This window comes from Danio rerio, chromosome 3, assembly GCF_052040795.2.
Source record: "Danio rerio strain M-AB ecotype USA chromosome 3, GRCz13ab, whole genome shotgun sequence".
NCBI classification, from domain to species: Eukaryota; Metazoa; Chordata; class Actinopteri; order Cypriniformes; family Danionidae; genus Danio; species Danio rerio.
This window is the reverse complement of record NC_141023.1, coordinates 18,739,535-18,759,966: the sequence shown is the minus strand read 5'-3', so window position 1 is coordinate 18,759,966 and position 20,432 is coordinate 18,739,535. Positions and strand designations below refer to the sequence as shown.

The 20,432-nt window shown below is 36.9% G+C and overlaps 1 protein-coding gene across 3 annotated transcripts in view; it reads right to left on the bottom strand.

Annotated features, from left to right (window-relative positions):
- The window catches only part of smarca4a (SWI/SNF related BAF chromatin remodeling complex subunit ATPase 4a), a 36,071-nt gene that overhangs the window by 9,285 nt on the left and 6,354 nt on the right, over positions 1 to 20,432 (bottom strand). For 2 of the 3 annotated variants that reach the window (XM_087242286.1, NM_181603.1), the window contains 24 exons: positions 16,489 to 16,953; positions 16,278 to 16,376; positions 15,911 to 16,163; positions 15,208 to 15,334; positions 14,932 to 15,105; positions 14,618 to 14,791; positions 13,396 to 13,563; positions 13,230 to 13,280; positions 12,188 to 12,318; positions 11,265 to 11,319; positions 10,320 to 10,429; positions 10,067 to 10,214; positions 9,516 to 9,679; positions 8,232 to 8,298; positions 8,023 to 8,133; positions 7,703 to 7,945; positions 5,531 to 5,644; positions 5,182 to 5,289; positions 5,011 to 5,097; positions 4,867 to 4,913; positions 4,620 to 4,786; positions 1,837 to 2,000; positions 900 to 1,127; positions 717 to 794 (listed from right to left, as the gene is read on the bottom strand). In XM_087242286.1, the coding sequence (XP_087098412.1) occupies positions 717 to 794; positions 900 to 1,127; positions 1,837 to 2,000; positions 4,620 to 4,786; positions 4,867 to 4,913; positions 5,011 to 5,097; positions 5,182 to 5,289; positions 5,531 to 5,644; positions 7,703 to 7,945; positions 8,023 to 8,133; positions 8,232 to 8,298; positions 9,516 to 9,679; positions 10,067 to 10,214; positions 10,320 to 10,429; positions 11,265 to 11,319; positions 12,188 to 12,318; positions 13,230 to 13,280; positions 13,396 to 13,563; positions 14,618 to 14,791; positions 14,932 to 15,105; positions 15,208 to 15,334; positions 15,911 to 16,163; positions 16,278 to 16,376; positions 16,489 to 16,953 (3,533 nt within the window). Of the gene's footprint in view, positions 1 to 716; positions 795 to 899; positions 1,128 to 1,836; positions 2,001 to 4,619; positions 4,787 to 4,866; positions 4,914 to 5,010; positions 5,098 to 5,181; positions 5,290 to 5,530; positions 7,473 to 7,575; positions 7,946 to 8,022; positions 8,134 to 8,231; positions 8,299 to 9,515; positions 9,680 to 10,066; positions 10,215 to 10,319; positions 10,430 to 11,264; positions 11,320 to 12,187; positions 12,319 to 13,229; positions 13,281 to 13,395; positions 13,564 to 14,617; positions 14,792 to 14,931; positions 15,106 to 15,207; positions 15,335 to 15,910; positions 16,164 to 16,277; positions 16,377 to 16,488; positions 16,954 to 20,432 lie in introns of those variants that run through there. The other variant, XR_015479597.1, reaches the window with a different exon arrangement.

Genomic DNA, 20,432 nt, shown 5'->3' with positions numbered 1-20,432 from the left:
ATGCCGCCGGCCCCTCCCCCGCCTCACAGCACTGACAGGCGGCTCAGTCAGTCCGCAACAGCAGCCTCTCCCACCTGCAGCCCGAGAGCAGATCACCCCTCTGCGTACCGACGACAAATGATTTAGCACAGGCAGTGTGAAGGTATTTCCCTTGTACAGTCAAACCGATCTACTTCTACTTTATTTTAACAATTTAATTGGACCGTTTATTCTTTTCTTGTTCACAATCACAGATATTAGTGACAGTTTCTGAACTTGTCTGAGTTTATTACATATGAGAGATTACTGCACATTCACTACACATCTATAATGACATACTGTATTCAAACAGCAATAAATTTAGTTAAATTAACATGCTTATATAAAGTGTAGTGCAATTATAAATACCCCTTTATGAACCATAGGCTGTTAAACAAACAGAAACGGTAGAACGTGATGACGTCAGTGATCAATGCAAATTGACGTATGACGTTACCCCCCCCCCTCCCTTCATCAGGGGGCCCCGTCAGCGATCCCTGCAGGGGGGCCTCTGCTTTTTGTGCTACGCCACTGAAGCAACATAAGTAAAAAGAAAGAAAGAAGAAAGAAATGAAAGAACACAAAAACAAGAAAAAAACAGAAAAAAGAAAGACAGGAAAAAAAGAAAGAGAAAAGAATTAAAAAGAAAGAAAGAGAACGAGAGAAAGAAAGAGAAAAAAAAAAGCAGCACTGCTGACCATAAAGTGGTCGAACTCTTCCTCGCTTCTGGCGATCATCTGATTAACAGTTTCATCATCAGGTACTTCATCTTCCTCCTGTGACGCAACAAAAAGCAAAGAAAGAGTGAATGTTAGCTACAGGAAACGCAGATGGTTTTATCAAGACATCAAAATCAGTGCATTGTAGAGGAGAATCCGAACCTCATCCTGCTCTTCGTGCTCCAGGATGGCCTGCAGGAAAGCTCTGCGCTCGTGGCTGGAGGACTTCTGGTCGAACATACCGGCTTGGATGACCTTCTGGTCCACATTGAGTTTGTATTTGGCAGCAGCCAAGATCTTTTCTTCCACACTGTTCACAGTGCACAGACGCAGCACACGCACCTCATTCTGCTGCCCGATGCGATGGGCTCGATCCTGAGCCTGTAGATCCTATCAGATAGACAAAAGAAAGAGGTGTTCAGAGACACTGAATAATATGAAGTCAAATTTAAGCACTTTTCAGGTTTGTTTGTTTATCCCCAACAAGTGTGGCATGACTAGCATCACATTATATCAGATGATATATCTTAGTGTTGAACAGTATAGTATTCTATTCAAAGCGACATTTTTAATTTCTGAAAATGTTTTCGTTTGCTCTAATTTACTCTTGTTGTTAAAATTGGCTACTTGATTATTAACCATTAAGTCTGTAAATTATTAAATTATAATGAAAATGATCAAGTAAATTATGAAAGCAACAAATGAACAATTGTTCTAAACATGAACATTTGATATTAACATTTTCAAGCAGTTTTAAGCACTTTATCCAAAATATAAGCACTTTTCAAAGCTTTTGAAAAATTTGTAAGCTAACACCTATTCTACATTTATTCAAATATTCTATTAAATCTAATAAATAAAATATTTAAAAATCATCTCAATATTACAATTTAGTTTTGATTCCTGTATTAAACAAAAAATTCCATAGGATTCCATAACGAAATTAATAAACACTAATGGCTACTATACGTTTATGCGAACATTTTATGAAATCGAATAAACGGAACAGTCGAAATCGTCAGAATATTACAATTTTACAGTGATTAGATATAAGACAATCAATTCTGTTACAAAACTTCAAAAAATGTCAGTATTGTACCTGGTGAGGGTTCCAGTCGCTGTCAAAGATGATGACAGTGTCGGCAGACTGCAGGTTCAGCCCCAAACCCCCTGCTCTGGTGCTCAGCAGGAAAATGAAGTACTGATGGGAAGGATCGTTAAAGTTCTTCAGCAACATGCCACGATCCTCAGCCTTAGTGGTTCCTACAATGACAAATGAAAGAAGTTAGCGTGATAAATGGACTGTAACTTGATTCAGAGTTTATCAAGATAAATTAGAGACTTTTTAATAGCAAATTATATTCAATTTAAGACCACCAAACCTGCTACAAATATACATGTAGATAGATATATTATTTACATCAGGACTCATAGCTAAGGGCTTACTCACACTATGCCATCCGTACCGTGCCCAGGCCCGTTTCCCGGATCGTTTGAGAAGTGTGAGTGCACTGAATCGGGCTCAAGCACGGTTCACTTGGCCGGCCCTGGCCCGGTTGGAAGAGGTGTGCCTGAGCGCGGTACACTTGGGCTTTGGCGCGGTACGCTTGTGTGTGAGCGCGAAACGCGCCAAAGCCCGAAACCGAAAGCGAGACGTGACTTTTAAGGGACTGTTTGATATGGATTTATTAATCATTCTTACTGTTCAGTGATCGCAAACTGCCGTAGTTTATTAAAGACGCAAACTCCTCACTGCACGCCAGCTGCGCGCCCTCAGCAGACCTCATTCCTGCAGCACGAGAGCTTTATGATTATTTATGAGCGCCAAAAGTGGCGGATCTGTTCGGTAAAATATCTGACTGCGTGTCCCCGCATCCCTAAGGACTGTTTGGCGAAATATTTGACTGCATGTCACTGCATAACAAACGACTGAAAGGATATGACTAGAGAAATCTCCACTGTGCTGCTGAGTGAGAGCGTGTGGCAAGCCGTTTTAACATTTAAACCTTGTTCTGACTATCCATAAATATATTTAGAGATATAATTATATATTTTGACAAGTCATTATTATAATTCGACTTGTCAGAATGACAATTAGAGATATCTGCAATTACAATTGTTCTAGTACGAAATCAGATTGGAGATATCTGCAAATATATTATTAGTAGTCATATTCCTCCATTGACTTCCATTGAAAAATATTTGCAGATATCTCTGAGTTTTGACTTGTCAAAAATCCAACTCAAGATATCTACAACTGTAATTCGACTATTAGTAAATTAATTAGAGATATCTTCAAATATATTTGTAAATATCTCTAAATATTACGAATTAAAGACATCTCCAAATGTATGACCAGTAAAAACTCAGTTAGAGATATCTCTAATTACAATTGTGACTAGTCAAAACTCATTTAGAGATATCTGCAAATATTTTTCAATGGAGGAATATGACTAGTAATAATATATTTGCAGATATCTCCAATCTGATTTCGTACTAGTACAATTGCAATTGCAGATATCTCTAATTGTTATTCTGACTAGTCGAATTATAATTATGACTAGTCAAAATATAATTAGAGATATCTCTAAATATATTTATGGAGTCAGAACAAAGATTTAAATGCTAAAAAGGCTTGCCATAGAGAGCGCTTCTGAACAGCGCAGCAGCGATGACGTAAGCGTGCCGAGGCCCGATATGGTGTGAGCGCGGGCCGTCGGGGGAGACGGGAGGGGGGACAAGCGTGCTTTGGCCCGGTTCGAGGCAACTGTACCTAGTGTGAGTACGGCCTAAGAACGGTTTGATTGGCTACTTTAGTTCTCTCTGAAAACACAACTACCAGAGAAAAAAAAGGGTCTGTCCAATGATCATAAATATTAATGTATCGAACAAATACAGTGATTTTTTTGTGGTAATGCAAATAAAACATTTAAGACCTATCGAATGTGAAGGACTTTAAGTACTCATGAAATTAAAACTAATCATATAGATTTTGTTAGCACACATTGCTAGTTTTGTGGTGAACAATTCATGTGCATGTCATGAAGAATAAAAAATTGTTTGCTCTTGTAAACTAGTTGAAACCTGAAAATGCACTTCCTGTTTGCTTCCAGTTACATTTTTAGATTACCTCTGTCTGAGGTAATGGGTGTGGTTAACATAGTTCAACACGCCCCTCCAACTGTCAGTTTTGACAGTGCTATAACAACAAAAAGAAATTGCGAAGAGTTGTCGTCGGTTATCGTGTATTTACACGAAACTTCAGAAACTTCATGCTTGACAAAGGGCGTGTCTGAAGTTGGGGCTGACGTGATCGAGATAGCTGAATCAGCCAATGAAATTAGTCCGCAATCTGCAACTGCACGAGCTGGGGTATTTGCATAAAATTATCTGATAGACCGAAGCTTGGTGATTGAAAAGTTGAGAAATTCCAAACTCCTGCAGCAAGCAATGCCACTGAAGCAGCGGCGATGGATCCATAATTAAGTTCGGCAATGCTTCACGTCACCCATTCAAAGTGAACGAGATGCGTTGACACTGATGACTGAGTGAGTCGGGCGTTAGTTTGTAAAACTCTCCTAAAACCCTTTTCCAGATCTTCCTGAATAAAATGGCTACTTTACCACATCTAGTCAGCTCAGAGTAGAAACAAAAAGCCATGCTCACTTGTTTTTCATTTAATATTTTGTTTCTCTAGGAATTGCGTCACAATACAGAAAAAAATAAAATGAAATGACATTAACAGCCTCTGCTTCTGGTTCATGTGGACTTTAAGGTCCTTTGAAAAGAAAACTTAATTGAAGACTTTAAGGACCTGCGGTGGCCCTGTGATGCTTTTAAATGAACTATTAATGACCTTAAATAACAAGGAACATGACTTACCGTCTAAGCGGAGGTATTTGAAGTTGCGGTAAGCAAAGTAGTCCTCCATGATGGTCATGAGTGTGGTCATCTGACAAAAGAGCAGCACTTTGTGGTTGGTGGCGCGGAGCTTTGGCAGAATGCGGTCCAGCAGCTCAAATTTACCAGAGGCACGGTACAAATCAGACCTGTAAAACACCAGAAGACATGATGAGATGCAAATAAAATACAAAGGTGTTCTTATTATAAGAGAAGTAGTTCTGCTCACCCCTGAACGATGCCTCCAGTGAAGCCCAGGTGCTCAGAGAAAGATTCCTGCAAAACAGATAACACGCATGCATGCATTACTAACAGATAAACAAACAGGATATAAATGAATTCATAAATAGAGTATGTGTGAGTAAATGATCACCTCAATGTGCTGAAACATGTACGGGTGGTTACAGATCTTCCTCAGCTGCATAATAGTGTTCATCAGTGTCTTAGTGCCCCCTTTGCCCTGTAACACACAGAAAGATGAGATGCTAGAAATGGATGTTGAACCATCTAGACACATTCTGGATGTGAAGCATTTCTTAGTCACCTTCTTGTCTTTCTCAGAGCCGTCAGTGAGCAGCACTCCTTTAGCCTGCATGTGCCTGTACAGCACTCTTTGAAGAGCCGACATGTCGCACTTGATCACATATTCCACCTACACGCAAAAAGGCAGACATACATAAGTGTAGTAGAGATTTAGCCAAAAAAAAAAAAAAAAGCATTTAATCCTTTACTTGTAGAATTGAATTTCACATTTTACTGTGGTTTTGTTACATTAGTGCATAAACGAGAAAGAGAGTATGCTGTAAACATTCTACGAAAGAGGAGGAAAAGGGAGTGAGGGAAAAAAATCTAATTAAAATGAATACAAATAACGTCTTTTGCTTAGAACAAACCTTCTCTGGTAGCTGCGCCTCTACTTCCTTCTTAAGTCTCCTGAGCAGGAAGGGCCGAAGCACTTTGTGCAGACGACGGATGATCAGGATGGTTTCTTCTTCATTTAGGTCCACCTTTATTACAAGATCAAAACTTTAATGTTCCAAATGACACAAAAACTAACACAATTTTACTTTATTCTCACTCATTTAAATGTACTAATGAACCAACTACAAACATATCTCCGTAAGGCATGTTAAAAACAAAAACAGTATCAAGTTCTGCAATTGTTAACTACACATCTAAATAATATAGCTGAAATCACTTTCAGTAGTTTTTTCCAGTTGCAAATGTTTAAGGTAAGCTGTCAATTTTCTTTTCTTTAAAACACTAATAGGGTATATGCCAAGCTAGTGTTGTTCCCATACTGGTAAACTTCCGGTGACCTGTTATTGTGAATTTTTTCCATTTTTTTCAATCTTTTACAGCATTGATGTTGTAATGTAATTAAAATACAATTAGTTAAATAGACTATGGCATTCATTTAGTAGCTCAAGTGTAAAATGAGACAAAAATCGGCAGGTTAGCGCAGAAGCTAAATTGAATATACTGTGGTAAAATAAATGCTCATATTATAAAAGAAAATCTGAGATCCACTTCATATTGGATATCACTCAGCTAGTGGAGATCGCTGATTTTTAAAGAAAACAGCCCTTCAACACGCTGATTTTGCAGTTGCATTCAGTTCAGCGGAAGCGCTTAACCCAGGTTACTGGCAAATTAAAAGTCCTATTAGCATGCTTTGGAATATACCGTATATACAGTAATTTTCAAGGAACAAACCATATATGATTCATAAAGCAATGTCAAATATGCATTTTACAAATGGAAAGTGGCATATTTTATTGTGTTTTGATATTATTGGGCTAATTTTGACTGGCAATTAAGCTAGTTTTGTTGCAAAAACCTGGCAATCCTGAGACTGACCATTTTGAGTGCAACTTTTTAAAGCAGCAGATGACAAAACTGCAGTGTGCACTTCTAAAAAGCTGAAAATTAACATTACAAAGGTGCCTTATGATGAAAATCTGGGTATACCAAGGCATAGTAAAATAATAAACGATCAATATATGGATATGGGCATACTGTGTGCCTCAGACACCAGTTTCATCGTATTAATGTCAATTCCACAAGTGTAAAACCCAGGTAAACAATGGGCCAATCAGAAGACAAAACAAACTGTGACGAGACTCATGAGCTATGTCTTCTGTATTTGCATGCATCCTTACTTTAGGTCATTCATCCTGACCTGATGAGCAACTGACATAATCAAGAGAACACAACTCACCTGCAGCTCTGAGAGCAAACAAAAGCCCTGAAATTATTAATATGCACACCTCAGGCTGTGTTTGATAAGCCAAACGTTTTCTAGTGATACCAGTGATCATTTTCCTCCCTTAGTTATTTTAAGTGTGTATTTCACTTCCTATGCATGTTGGACTTTTATTGTAAAAACACAAGCGCCAAACAGCATAAGACATGTTTAAAACTCGCCTCAGGATGCAAAATCCAAGATTTACAGATTATACACTTATTCCTCTCCACTCTGAAGAGGCATATGGTATGCTTGGTTACATCTTTTGTTAATTTATCATGTTTATTGTGAAATGTGAAGCATATGTGTATTAACAAACACATGTAGACTCTTGAATCTTGTCAAATCACTCACCTCAACTGTCATCCGTTCATACAGAAGCTGATATTGAATCGTGGCTGTTTTCTCTTTGAATGTAGCTCAAAATACAATGCAATACATCTCTCTTTTCACTCTCTTTTGTCAAGTTTAATCATAATTTAGTTTTTACCCACAACAGATCTGGTGAGCATAATAGGTTAAGGTTACTCTGATTGGGTTATATTTGTCTGTGTTCAGCTTGCATCATGCTCTGTGTGTATGAGTGTCTGAAATCGCAGCAGGTCAAAGTTGAGTAGAGCAGATATTCTAGGGGTATTTAAGATAATAAATTAGCTTATAAAAGCGTTTCTGAAGATTTCTTTTGTTTACTTTCTGAAGCCATAAACCTACTAAGTAGATATCAGAGAACATTTTAACTTATTAAACCAATACAGTATATGGCCCCTTTAACACATTATCCTTATAGTTACTGTTATTGTTGTGAAAACCATTTTACCTTCTCTCCAGTCATGGCGAAGGGCGCGTTGAACCACTGCTCAAAGGTGCTGCAGCTCTTGAAGATGGTGGGCAGCAGGAAGTTGAGCAGCGCCCACAGCTCGGGCAGCTTGTTTTGCAGTGGAGTGCCAGTTAGCAGCACACGCCGGGGTGCCAGGTAGTGCGTATTTAATACCTGAGTCAGTTTACAGTGGTGATTTTTCATGCGGTGACCTTCATCCACGATCATGTACTTCCAACGGAGCTGGAAGAGAAGGCATCATCAGACACTGAATAAACACTGGTCTGAGAATGATTAATGATTAAAGGTCAGGTTAATACCTTGGCCAGCACTTGCTTATCTTTGATGATGTATTCATAAGTAGTGACCAGTACGTTGAATTTGCCACTGCGCAAAATGGGAAGGAACGCACGGCGAGCAGCAGGAGAGCCCTAAGATGAAAATAAGCAAAAAAAAAAAATGTGTTAAATATCCTACAGGGTTCTTCGGTTGTGGTTTATTTTGTATTACAGCATTTGATTTAAATCACCTTGTAAGAAACTTTCACCACAGATGGAGCCCACTTATCAAACTCGTACACCCAGTTCGACAGAGTCCTATAAGACAACAGAAAAATCACTAATCATTCATGCATCTTGGCAATGCCCATGGGTTGATTATTTTTGAAGAGAGGTGCATGATTATCTGCTAAAAATAAAGATATCCCAGGCCCAGTGTGACCCAATACAAGTTTATTTTATATTTGGTGAGCACTGCCTCTCAAGTACTAATATTACCCCAAATCATAGTGGGTAAAGAGCTGTATCATGTGGATAACTGGAACATTTTGTTATCGTTTTGCTGCATCTCAGCTCACAGTAAATAAATAAATATCACTATTGATGATGGAAAAGTGTATAATGAATATTTCTACACAGCATATTTTATTGTCCAGAAAAAAATGCTTGAGATTAAAATGCAAAGTGTACATAATATACCATAAAGAAAATATATATACAGGGTGTGCTAATATAGTATATGACATACCATAAGTTATAATAAATTTCCTATTTAAATAGAATACTTTATTAACTATAATAACAATTTTAAATGAATGACACTAAAATCATAACATCAAATCTACAATACATGCCAAAAAAATCCTTACTACACCCAAAACTGTTCAATTCTAGAAAGCCTAATTCCCATAAAAATGTATTTGGATTTATTTAACTGTTTTTTGCCATCGAGATCAGAGATTCCCAAATATTTTCTTATAAAGGGCCAAAAAACAAACAATTTAGATCTGAGGGCCGATAGTAAATTTATAAGACTAATTTCCCAATTTCTTTGAAATAATATTTATAAATAAATAGACTTTAACGTATTGGGCTAGCTAATACACCCTAATTTTTTTACATTTTATAATGAACGTATTACAATGAAAACAAACTAACATAAATTCTATTTATAACACAATTGAGTTCAATGCACATTTAAATAAATCTCATCCATTCCCAATATTTAATTCAAGCTTTCTTTTTTGTAGCTTAACAATAAAATAAACAAATAAAAGATTGTGTTAAATTAGAAATGACAATCTCTATTAAAGGCATACCCCTGCCCCTCCCCCATTTTTCCTCTCTTTTCAGATGGGATAGTGGGCCAAACCATGGGTTATCATAGGCCAACTTTGGACATCTCTGATCTAGACGCACTCACAAATCACCCCGATAATTTACAGAATATTCATATTTTTACATTTTTTCGTTCATCCATAAACCTAAATATTGTCAAATTCTTCCTCTGGTATCATGCAACTCCAGTGACTTACGAGAGGGGGACGATGATAAGGAAGGGTCCGTTGAGGCGTTTGAACTCCATGAGGTAGGTGATGAGTGCGATGGTCTGGATAGTTTTGCCCAAACCCATTTCATCAGCCAGAATGCCATTTAGGTTATTGTTATACAGAGACACCAGCCACTCCAGACCTTTAATCTGTGGACGGAACGAAAGCAATAAGCACAAGCCACCAGATTAACAAGAATCTCTCTGTGTATTTTTCGTTTTTATATCCATATCTTAGTATTTTCTGGGATCTTTTGTGGTAACTGAGATCGGTGATGATAATTAATAACTGAAAAAGTTACGTATCTTCAGAGAAAAGCATTACGTCGAAAAAAAGGTCACACTGAATGGTAGAGGGGGTTGCATACAATGCATATAAACGTGTTCACAGAATAGGATTTGCAAAGACACTGAGACCAAAAGATCTGTTCCAACTCTCTGTGATCAGCTGCACCTCAGGAATTAGTTTAAAACATTTTTAAAACAGAGCATGTTTGTAATAAAGTAAAAACTGTAGAGTAATATATCTTTTTCTACCTGATATTGTTTGAGCTGCCCGTTCACTAGCAGACTCGATTGCTTTTCCACCTTCTCTGTGACGGCGTGGGCCACAGCATAATATGACTGCAGGCCCCGAATGAATGCAGAGTTCCCGTATTCATCGTCTACATCTTGCTTGGCATGTCTGTAAGACACATCATGGATTTCATTCACTTATAACTACAATTATGACAACAGAATGATTAAATGAGCAAGAGCTCATGTAGCCAGGCTAAATCCAATGACTCACTCAATAATGTGACGAGCATCAACCTCAGAAACATCCTCGCTGTCTGGATCAGGAATCACCTTCTTCTCCTCTGTCGGGGCCTGAGAGGGCTGAGGCTCTTCCTCATCATCCTTTAAAGCATCAAAATAGATGGACATACAGTAAGATGGACAAATCTTGAGACATTGTTAATTCTACATTTTACATTCACATAATTATGGCAAGTCATAAATTGCAAAATATCTAAACAATCAGATATAACTTGTGCTAAATAAAATTAATTTGTAAATTGAAAAAACATACATATATAGAAATAGCTTAAATTAAATTAACTAATGAAAGTAAATCTAAACAATTTCGCAAATCACTTACAATTAATTTGTGATTAAATATATAAAATTAATCACAATTAGAATTAATAAAGAATTTTAAACCAAACTAGACAAACATTAATCTATTTTTACATTTTTAATTTAATATTGTAAAACAAATATTTATATATAATCATTTAAATTATATATATATATATATATATATATATATATATATATATATATATATATATATATATATATATATATATATATATATATATATATATATAATCCGCTATAATAAACATTATATATACATAGTTTACTGAACACTATTACTTGGCTCAACAAATATACATTTATTTTTGGGGGGAAAACTAAAATCTTGATATTTAATATTGGCCACCAATATTAGAAGCTCAAAATGTTTATTAGGAAAGCCATTTATTATAATTATCCAGTCATGGCACTACTATCTCAAAGATTAACTAGCTACTAATCTTATCCTGTTGATGGCCTATTTCCTGACAGCTCAAGGCAGCAAAAAACAAAAAACAACACGTATAAACAGTTTTCTTTTCAAGTGCATTTAAAGCCTTTGCAGAAAGCAGCATGTTTAAGAGACTCTGAACAAAAACACCGATATAAGCACCTCTTCCTCATCTGAGCCACTATCTTCACTGTCTGAGCGCGGGGCCACCTCGTACCTACAGAAAACAAACAAATCAGCATGACTCCAAACCATTCTTGTACACTACTGATCAAAAGCAAGATGTTAAAGGCTTTAGAAAAAAAAAGCCTGTTCACAAAGGCTGCATTCATCTGATCAAAAATATGGGTTAAACGCTAGAAAGATGATTGGCAGAAAGATTCATTATTACAGTCTTTAGTGATGCATGACTGTGAACATTTGTTATCATCAGTGTTTAAAACTGCCACTTTGTAAAAAAGTACCATTAAAAATATATATTTACTTTGCACAAATGCACTTGTGTATAATCAAAGACATATTACATTTAAAATAAAAACATATATAATTTGTGAAAGTATTTAAAAAAAAGATTGCTTCAAATAAATTCTGTTATTTTGAACTTTCTTTTCAAAGTATCCTAAAATGTTAAATGGATCAGTTTTCACAAAACTATAAAGCAGGAATAAACTGTATTCAACATTATTATCAACATGTATTCAATTATTTAGTATTGATAATTAATGATGAAAAACAAATAACAATTGATCGGTGTAATAAATTTTTTTCTGAAGAATTATGTGACAATATCTGAGGATGTATCATCAGCATCAGAAGGATCTGATTGGCTGGAGAACATGTACAAATTTGCAACGTGCTAATCTGAGACATGTTCAAACCAGCAATTATTCTCCTGCATTTACACACAGACCAATTTCAGCAATTTACTGTTATTATTACAACTTTATATTCAAGAAAAATACTGTTTGGGTTATTGGATAAAAAAAAACAAAAAAAAAACAGTCGTTCTCTTTACAACAATTTTTATATGAGATACTCAAGAAATAACCCATTTAGATAAAATTGCCAAAGTGTGTCTCTCTCACCCTGGATTCATCTCCAGCCAAGTATCCAGTTGTCCAGCTTTAGGAGCGTCCATGCCAGTGAGGATCTTCCCACTGTCCACGTGAATCACCTTCACCGGCAGGTCACTCATTTGACTAGTCTCATCCAGAGGCTATAATACAAGAAAAAAAAAAAACATAGTATTAGATTAGCGCACAACATTACCACTGTTTTTGACTAATACATTTCCATCATTTCCAGTTATATGCATTCAAAGACTTACATAAATGGCAGAACAGAAATTATGGGTTAAATAATATAAAATATTCTAATATACAAGAATTCATGCCATTTCAGAAGCATTATGTAGCACCAATATCTACTATAATGATGATACTGCATTTCTGATAAAAACATCTTATATAAACAAGTAATTCTACAAATAAATAAGTTATAAAAAAAATAAAAAGCAAAAATATTAAATACATTTTGCTGTTCATTATGTATATGCTATACTGGTGTTCATTTAATTACTCTCAAGGCTGGGTGATTCATTGAAATCAACAATGGGAACCTATAATCAAACTAATTTTTCCAGGTAATTTTTAAAAATTATTTTCCCTAGTACCATGTGTGGAGTCACGTGACCCCGCTCTGTTATGGCTAATTTATACTTATTATATTATGACTTATATTTATTAAATTATCTTATAATATACTTCTGTCAAGCACACGTGTACAGTCCGGCACAGCCTTGGCATCTCTCAAAAAAGCTGTAACTACTTAATTTTAGGCCAAATCCCCCAGCCCTAATTACTCATTAAACACTTTAAAAAGTTATAAAATTAGAGCAACTGAGTGATATCATAATTTATGTCTTCGGAGGTGAAATCTAAAGCCTGTTTTTCCCATTTGGCAAATGAAATGAATTATTCAGGTAATTTATTGCTTTTTTTATTTATTCACTACACCCAACATCAAATTTGACCTGATATAATGTAGTTAAAACCTGGCTTTAAAGGTTGAATTGTCACTAAAGACAGATTAACTTAAATGACCAGCCAACACAACTCCAGATCTCACCTCTCCATCAGGACCAAGCGCAGGAGCTCCACCTTCAGCGTTCTCTGGCTTCTGAGAGCGGAAAAAAACAGACAGTATTATCTCACTCTCTACTGGACAAACAATTAAAGACATCAAGATTTAGATTCTATTACACAGCCTTTCCAAATCCATTTCATTTTCTCACCTTCTTTTTCTTCTTCTTCTTCTTGTCTTTGAGGGCCTGAGCTGCTTTGTGAGCTCTGACAAGCTCTGTGAGATTGGCCACATACTCATCGGTCTGCTGCAGCAGGTACGCCAAACGTTTGTCCTTCTTTTGATCGATCAGCTTCCTGTAACCCTCTTCATCTTCAGCCTGGGAGAAACACAAACAGATGATACTTTCTTCAGACGTTTAAATCATCTAACAGTTTTTACTCTATCGGTTAGCAGTTGTCAAATCAAAACCATGATAATATTTATAACAACAATAATAATAATATTAATAATAATAATACATTTTATTTAAAGCACCTAATGAGAAACCACTCGTGAACAACTCGTACAGCTTTACTTTGACATTTCCTCAAGCGAGAATGACATTGACTGAATTTTGTGGTACACCCTGCCAATGGTACCCTTTTGGCAGTGGAAATGCAAGCCTGATAAAGGTGACCGTACGACTCAGCAGAAACGGGCCAATACATATTTGTCTACAAGGAAGTGAAAAAGGCAAGGTGTACATCATCCATCACAATTTAAATGTGCTTTAGACCTTGTCTACCTGTAGAGTCTGTTGTTGATTAACAAGTGTTGATTAACAGTGATTAGCTGCACACTTAAAGGCACCACCACTGACAAACTCTTGCTGATAAAAGTTTTATACATGAAGAAAAGTTGAATTTAAACTATCGCTAAATTGAACTGTGCATGTCTCGAAAGCCTTAATGTGTACTTTTCAATGATTTATTATTAATATTATACATTTGATAGTAGTATTATTATTTTTTGTATTATTTTATTTATTCTACTTATCTTTTAAGGAAGGTGTATAAATATCAAATGTTAGTTGTTTTTCCTCTGACTGCTATTGTTAAATGGTATATTAAGCCTGTTGTATTACTGTCAGTTCAGTGTTCAAAACACTGAAAAAAAAAAAAACTGAATTTTGTACAACAGAATGTGTAAGTTGATTGGTTGGTTCTGGTCACAAGGTGCATGGTGCGCTTGCGGCATTCTGAAAATCTGAGACGTTTCAAACTCTGCTCTGCAGGAAAGCGAATCACTATTTAGATATTAACATGCTTGACGCACGTCTCCATTAGAAAAAAAATCACTTGAGCATGCAAGACACAACATGTGAATTTCAGTTTACTGAAAACGCATCTTAATTCCAAAAAACAGGCTGTAGAAAGACCATCTCTCCTCACCATAAGCCTTCTCATTCTCTCCTTCTCGATACGCTCATTCTCCTTCTTCTGCTCTCGCTCAGTGTTGGCGTGGTACGTGGCTACGGCTTTGGTCAACTTCTGCATCTTTGCGGTGATGGAACGATGATATTCCTTGAAGTCCTTTGCATGCTGCAGGATACTGTTGAGATACTCCTACAAACAAAGCAAGAGAATAGTTGTTCATTACTACTACCTTTGCTTCATTTTAGGGTTTAGAGTGTGTTGCACACGTTTAACATGCTTCTGAATTCTGCAAATTAGACAAGAGTGTAAAAAAAAAAACAGTGCAGTACCTGGTGTTTCTGTCTGCGTTTGCGTTCCTGCTCGATCTTCTGCTGTTTCTCCAGTTTCTCAGTGATACGAGCCTCGCGCAGGGACTGTCTCTTACTTCGCTTGTAGGCCTTGGCGTTGAGTGCAGTCTCCAGGGCCGTATCACGCCGCATACACACTACCACTTCCTGACGGAGCTGTGTTCACATCAACAACAGGAGGTTTTCTTTAAAGATCTCTAAATAATAATAACAATGATACAATCATTATAGTTATCGAATTAATGACGCAAATTTTACCTGTCTCTGAAAGTTCAGAAGTCTAAGTGCCTTGAGCTCAATGTTGGCTTTGGTCCTCAAGTCTCCAGCCAGAGAGCCTGGAAGATTCTCCAGTTCCTGAATACGATGCGCAATACGTGCCTGTAACCTGACAGGTGGAAACAACAACAACAGTAAACATTGGTGAATCCAGTTAACATAAAGGAATGATTTCCTGAATGCATTAAGTCAGGGCTTCCCAAACATTTCAGCCTGCGACCCCCAATATGACGATGCCAGTGACTCGCGACCCCCAATATCCTGGTTATGAATACAGAAACCTTGCATGCAATGTCACACACACACACAGATACACCCAGGTATATTCTTCGTTTAATGTCAGTGCTGTAAATGGGCCAGAAACTTTAACCTGGTGTTATAAAATCCATCTGCTGCATCTGACGCTATTGCTGTGTCTTTAATATAATGTAATTACCACTGGGGTTGCAATCCAATAGAACTAGTAACTATAAGCTACTATAGTAACTATATAGTAATTATAAACGACTATATTTTTTCTCTTCTGTAGGTTATGGATAAAATATGGTCATTCTTATACGATTTAATAATAATAAATAGATTTTTTTAAATCACCTGGCGACCCCCCCCTTCATTGTCCCGCGACCCCTCGAGGGGTCCCGACCCCCACTTTGAGAACCCCTGCATTAGGTCACACTCATCTCACCTGTACTCTCTTTCCTGGAGGATCTCCACCGGGTCTAGACCCCGGGGTTTCTGGATGGGTGTGATGCGGTTCTGTTTCTGGTGCAGCACCATCGGTGGCTGGGCTGGCTGACCTGGAGACTGGGTCTGAGGGGGCATGACAGGGGAGGCAGCGGGAGGAACTGACGGTGGTGCTGGAGAAGGGCGGCCTGTGGGCTGAGGGGGTATCAGCTTCTGTGGGGCACTTGCGGGGGCAGCAGCGTTCACCATGGGTCCTGGGATTACAAAGTCAAGGTAAGTATGTGGCTCTGTAGCCTAAAACACCCAGTAAAGTTTAACTTCACTTGCTTATTGGCAACAACTAGAGATCGTTTACACAGTTTACTGACCTTCAGGCCAAGGTTTAGGTGGTCCATTGGTGGGTTGTCCTTGCAGGCCTGGAGGTACACCAGAGGGTCCTGGAGGAGGCATGTTTGGTCCAACCATTCCTTTAACATAGTTAAGATTAAAACAATTGAAATGCACTAATGTTTCGCCTACCATTGTTTTAGCAGTTACTATTTCAGAATTTTGAAGAGCTGTGAAATTATTTTAAAGTACCATGTGGTCTATTGTAGTTGGGTCCACCAGGACCGGGAACCCCAGGTCCAGGAGGTCCTGCTCCTTGTCCTGAAGCAGGGGGCATGTTGGGCATCCCCTGCTGCATGCCGGGCATGGGTCGCTTTCCCTGCACTGCCATCTGTAGGTGATCTGGTAAAGGCTGCCCGCGAGCAAGCATTTTATAGGCCATGATCTGTGCCCGCAGCTGATGAAGTTGGTTTTGGTTGAAAGGAGTGGGTCCGCCAGCACCACCAGGGCCACCTGCGTTTGGAGGTCCTCCGCTGGGTCCTGGCCCTGCAACACCACCTGCACCTCCACTCCGGTTCTGTTGAGCCATTGCCTGCGGGTCTCCGCCTTCCATAGGCATAGCACCAGGACCAGAGGGCATCATGGGGCCAGATGGTGGGCCATTAGCAGGTACCGGGCTGGGGGCGTGATCCGAACCACCCAGAGGAGATGGGTAACCTAGGAAAAAATTTAAGGCAACATTTGATCATTTGATTCTTGTTTGTCTTCCAGTGCATTGTCAATATAACTACTAAGCTGCTTTTTAGTGCTTCCTGACATTTGAGGAGGTGTTCTTGCCTGCAGCAGTTTAGGATGGATTATGGGACACTTGCAAAGACATTTAAAATGCGATTAACAATAGTAGTCATTCATTGCAATGTTTTCTGAAAAATAAAAAAATATATATAATAAAAATACAACAAAATATTTCATAGAATACCAAGCCTTGCATTTAGTAGTAGAACTTATACACTTACGCAACTGTTCTACAGATTCATTTGTTTGTTGTTTTTTAATGCTATACATTCCTAAATAATATTCTTTCAGACCAATCCGACCAATCACAAGATTCAGGTTATGTAACATATCCAGATAAGTTTACGGATATGTAAGTGGATAACTTCAGTGTTCAGTTCCAACATTCAATTATATAATAATAATAATAATAATTATTATTATTATTATATTAATAAAAGTTTATTTGTATTGTTATTTAATTTATACTTAAATTGCAGGGTGGAACGGTGTTATTATTTTTTGTAACGCTTTAAAAAAATGCATCTCTAAAGTAATTTTCATTCATTCATTCACTCATTCATTTTCTTTTCAGCTTAGTCGCTTTATTAATCAGGGGCTGCCACAGTGGAATGAACCGCCAATTTATTCAGCATATATTTTACACAGCGGATGCCCGTCCAGCTGCAAACCATCACTAGGAAACACCCATACACTCCCATTCACACACACACTACAGACAATTTAGCCTATCCAATTCACCTATACCCCGTTTTTGGACTTGTGGGTGAAACCAGAGCTCTCGTGTGATTTTATTACAGAAATATATTTCGCTGTGTAACAAATGCGGAAGCAAAACCATCATTTAAAATACATAAACCTATATTTTCCTTCTGATAATTGTCCATTTCATGTATAATTACCAACTATAAAAACATAAGAATTTTTGTTTACAAATAAAAGATTAAAGATTTATATATAATAAAGCAACAGGCTTTGAGAATGTATCTTGCCCTTAAACTGAAGTGGTGTGGCACACTGCTTATTGGGTCTGTTTTAATGCTGATTTTGGCTTCTGCATTGAGAATGCCTTTTGTGTTCAGGTTTAACAAACTCTGAGTTGACTAAACTTACTCCTAGGAGTTTTTGAAACCAACACCTCGAAAAAGCAGGTTTAGAGATGATCAGAGTTGATTTCAGGGTTTAGCAGATGGTAAATTAATCTTGCCTTCCAGAATATACCCCTGATTATAGTAGCTTGTATAATTTATATTGCCTGTAAGTGTTTGAACGCATACTATTTTAAATTTTGTTTTGCTTTTGCTGTGGTTTCCGACAGCTGTCTGACTTTTCGTTTCAAAAGGGTAACCCTGGTCACCCTACATTGATCTCTTTCTGGAAAACAAGTGTTTTGGCTGCCCCAGAGGAGGAACACAGCAGTGCACATCAAAGGGAAATGTGAGCTAACAGGTTGGATGACTTTTCTATGCTCAGTCTAAACAGAAGAGCGCCATCTGTTCACCACATAACAGACACAGATCACAAACACACACACACACACACACACACACACACACAACATCTGCATCTCATATTTCACATGTCCTTGTGTATGATATTACCTTGCGTATAGAAAAACAAACAGAACAACATGTATTCATAAAAGGAATAGCAAGAATGCTAAAATAGCAGATGGACAGAGAGTGATTAAACATGACAAATGACAAAGAGCGACAGATGGAAAGACAGAACATGACAGAATGACACACAAAAAATAAAGATAGAATGAATTGTACAGGAATGATAGAAATAGAATGAATGGCAGACGAACGGATATGTAGGCCGGTCACAATAATCAACATATGGCCTTATCACACAACACATGGACAAGACCACAATCATCCATATAACCTATACATGACCTATTCTAGCAACACTTTAGTTGATTGCACAACCTTTCTATCTCTATTGGAGGTGTCAGTAAGGTTAAAAAACACTATATTACTTACTATAAATTACTATAGTATATTTTCATGTGGGAGTCTGATAATTTAAAATAGATTTGGTAACTTTTCTGTTAACATTTATTATTATACTATTAGACTCCAGTGCCTCATTATTTAATTGTTAAAATGACTATAATTAAATTAAATATTCTCAAGGATAAAATCTTATGAGTAAAAAAAAAAAGATAGAGATACCTGCGGATATGAGAAACTATTTAAAATGGGAATATTAATTCTAAAAATGAAAAAATAGTAACAATGGCATTTAAAATAAAGACAGAAAGAACAGAGACTCTGAACATATATAGACTGAAAAAAACAATCCCAAATGGATAGAACAGCTGATAAAAGCAACATAGAGATATGACAGAGCACGTATAAAACTATCATTGATCGGAAGGAATGATTAAATATTGACCAACGGATGGAGGAAAAAAAAAACTACAGAAAAAACAACAACAATTTGGGTTTAAAGGGGTGGTCCAGAGTGTATTTGTAAGACTTGGTTGCGTTTATAAGCTGCAAAGCAGTGTGTGCTTATGCTTTACTTGTAGAAAATCACATTATATTTTCAAATATCTTACTTAGATTATATACAGCTACTCAGCTAACATGAAAACGACATGAAACATCATATTTCCTAATTCTTTCAAAGGCCACCCTCAAAAGGCTCTGATTGGTCAGCTAACATAATGTGCTGTGATTCACAGATCGGCTCCAGGAAGTGTCTCTTTTATAACATTACTGCACACCCTGTGCAGCAAAGGGGTGTGGCCGGGTGTACAAACGTAACATGAAGGGTTTATGATCTCATTAACACAAATGTATTTTTTGAAGTCCCCAAACTTCGTTTTCTTTATGCTTTGCTAAGCTAACTCCGTAAAAGCCAATGTCTCCCTTTGCACTGAACATTCAGAGATGTTGTTTATAATCACACAGCTACATTACACATCATACCACATGTGATATTGTAGTGGACCACATCTTTAATCTGTAAGGTACACATTTTCTAATTTAATAACCAGTGCGCTTTCTCTCACATTCTCCTCTTCAGACTAAGAACAAAGACTTTATACTTTTTAGTATAGAGTTTGACTATTAGGTGTATATTTGACCTTCCATAATTGTGTAGTTTTTGTTATTAATATTGATTACATTATTATTATTATTTTATCATTGTTATTATTTACTTTGTTTCTTTTTTTTTTTACATTGTGTTTTGCTACAGCTATATTGTACAAAATGTGAAATGATTGGGAGTAAAAAATGCATCCACTTTTAAGTTGAAATTTTGTATTGGTTATGCTGCTACCCTAATTTAAAAAACAAAAAACAAACAAACAAACAAAAAACAGATGAATAAAAACAACAAATAAAAAGTGAAAGTATACAAAAAAAAAAAACTGACAGATAAAA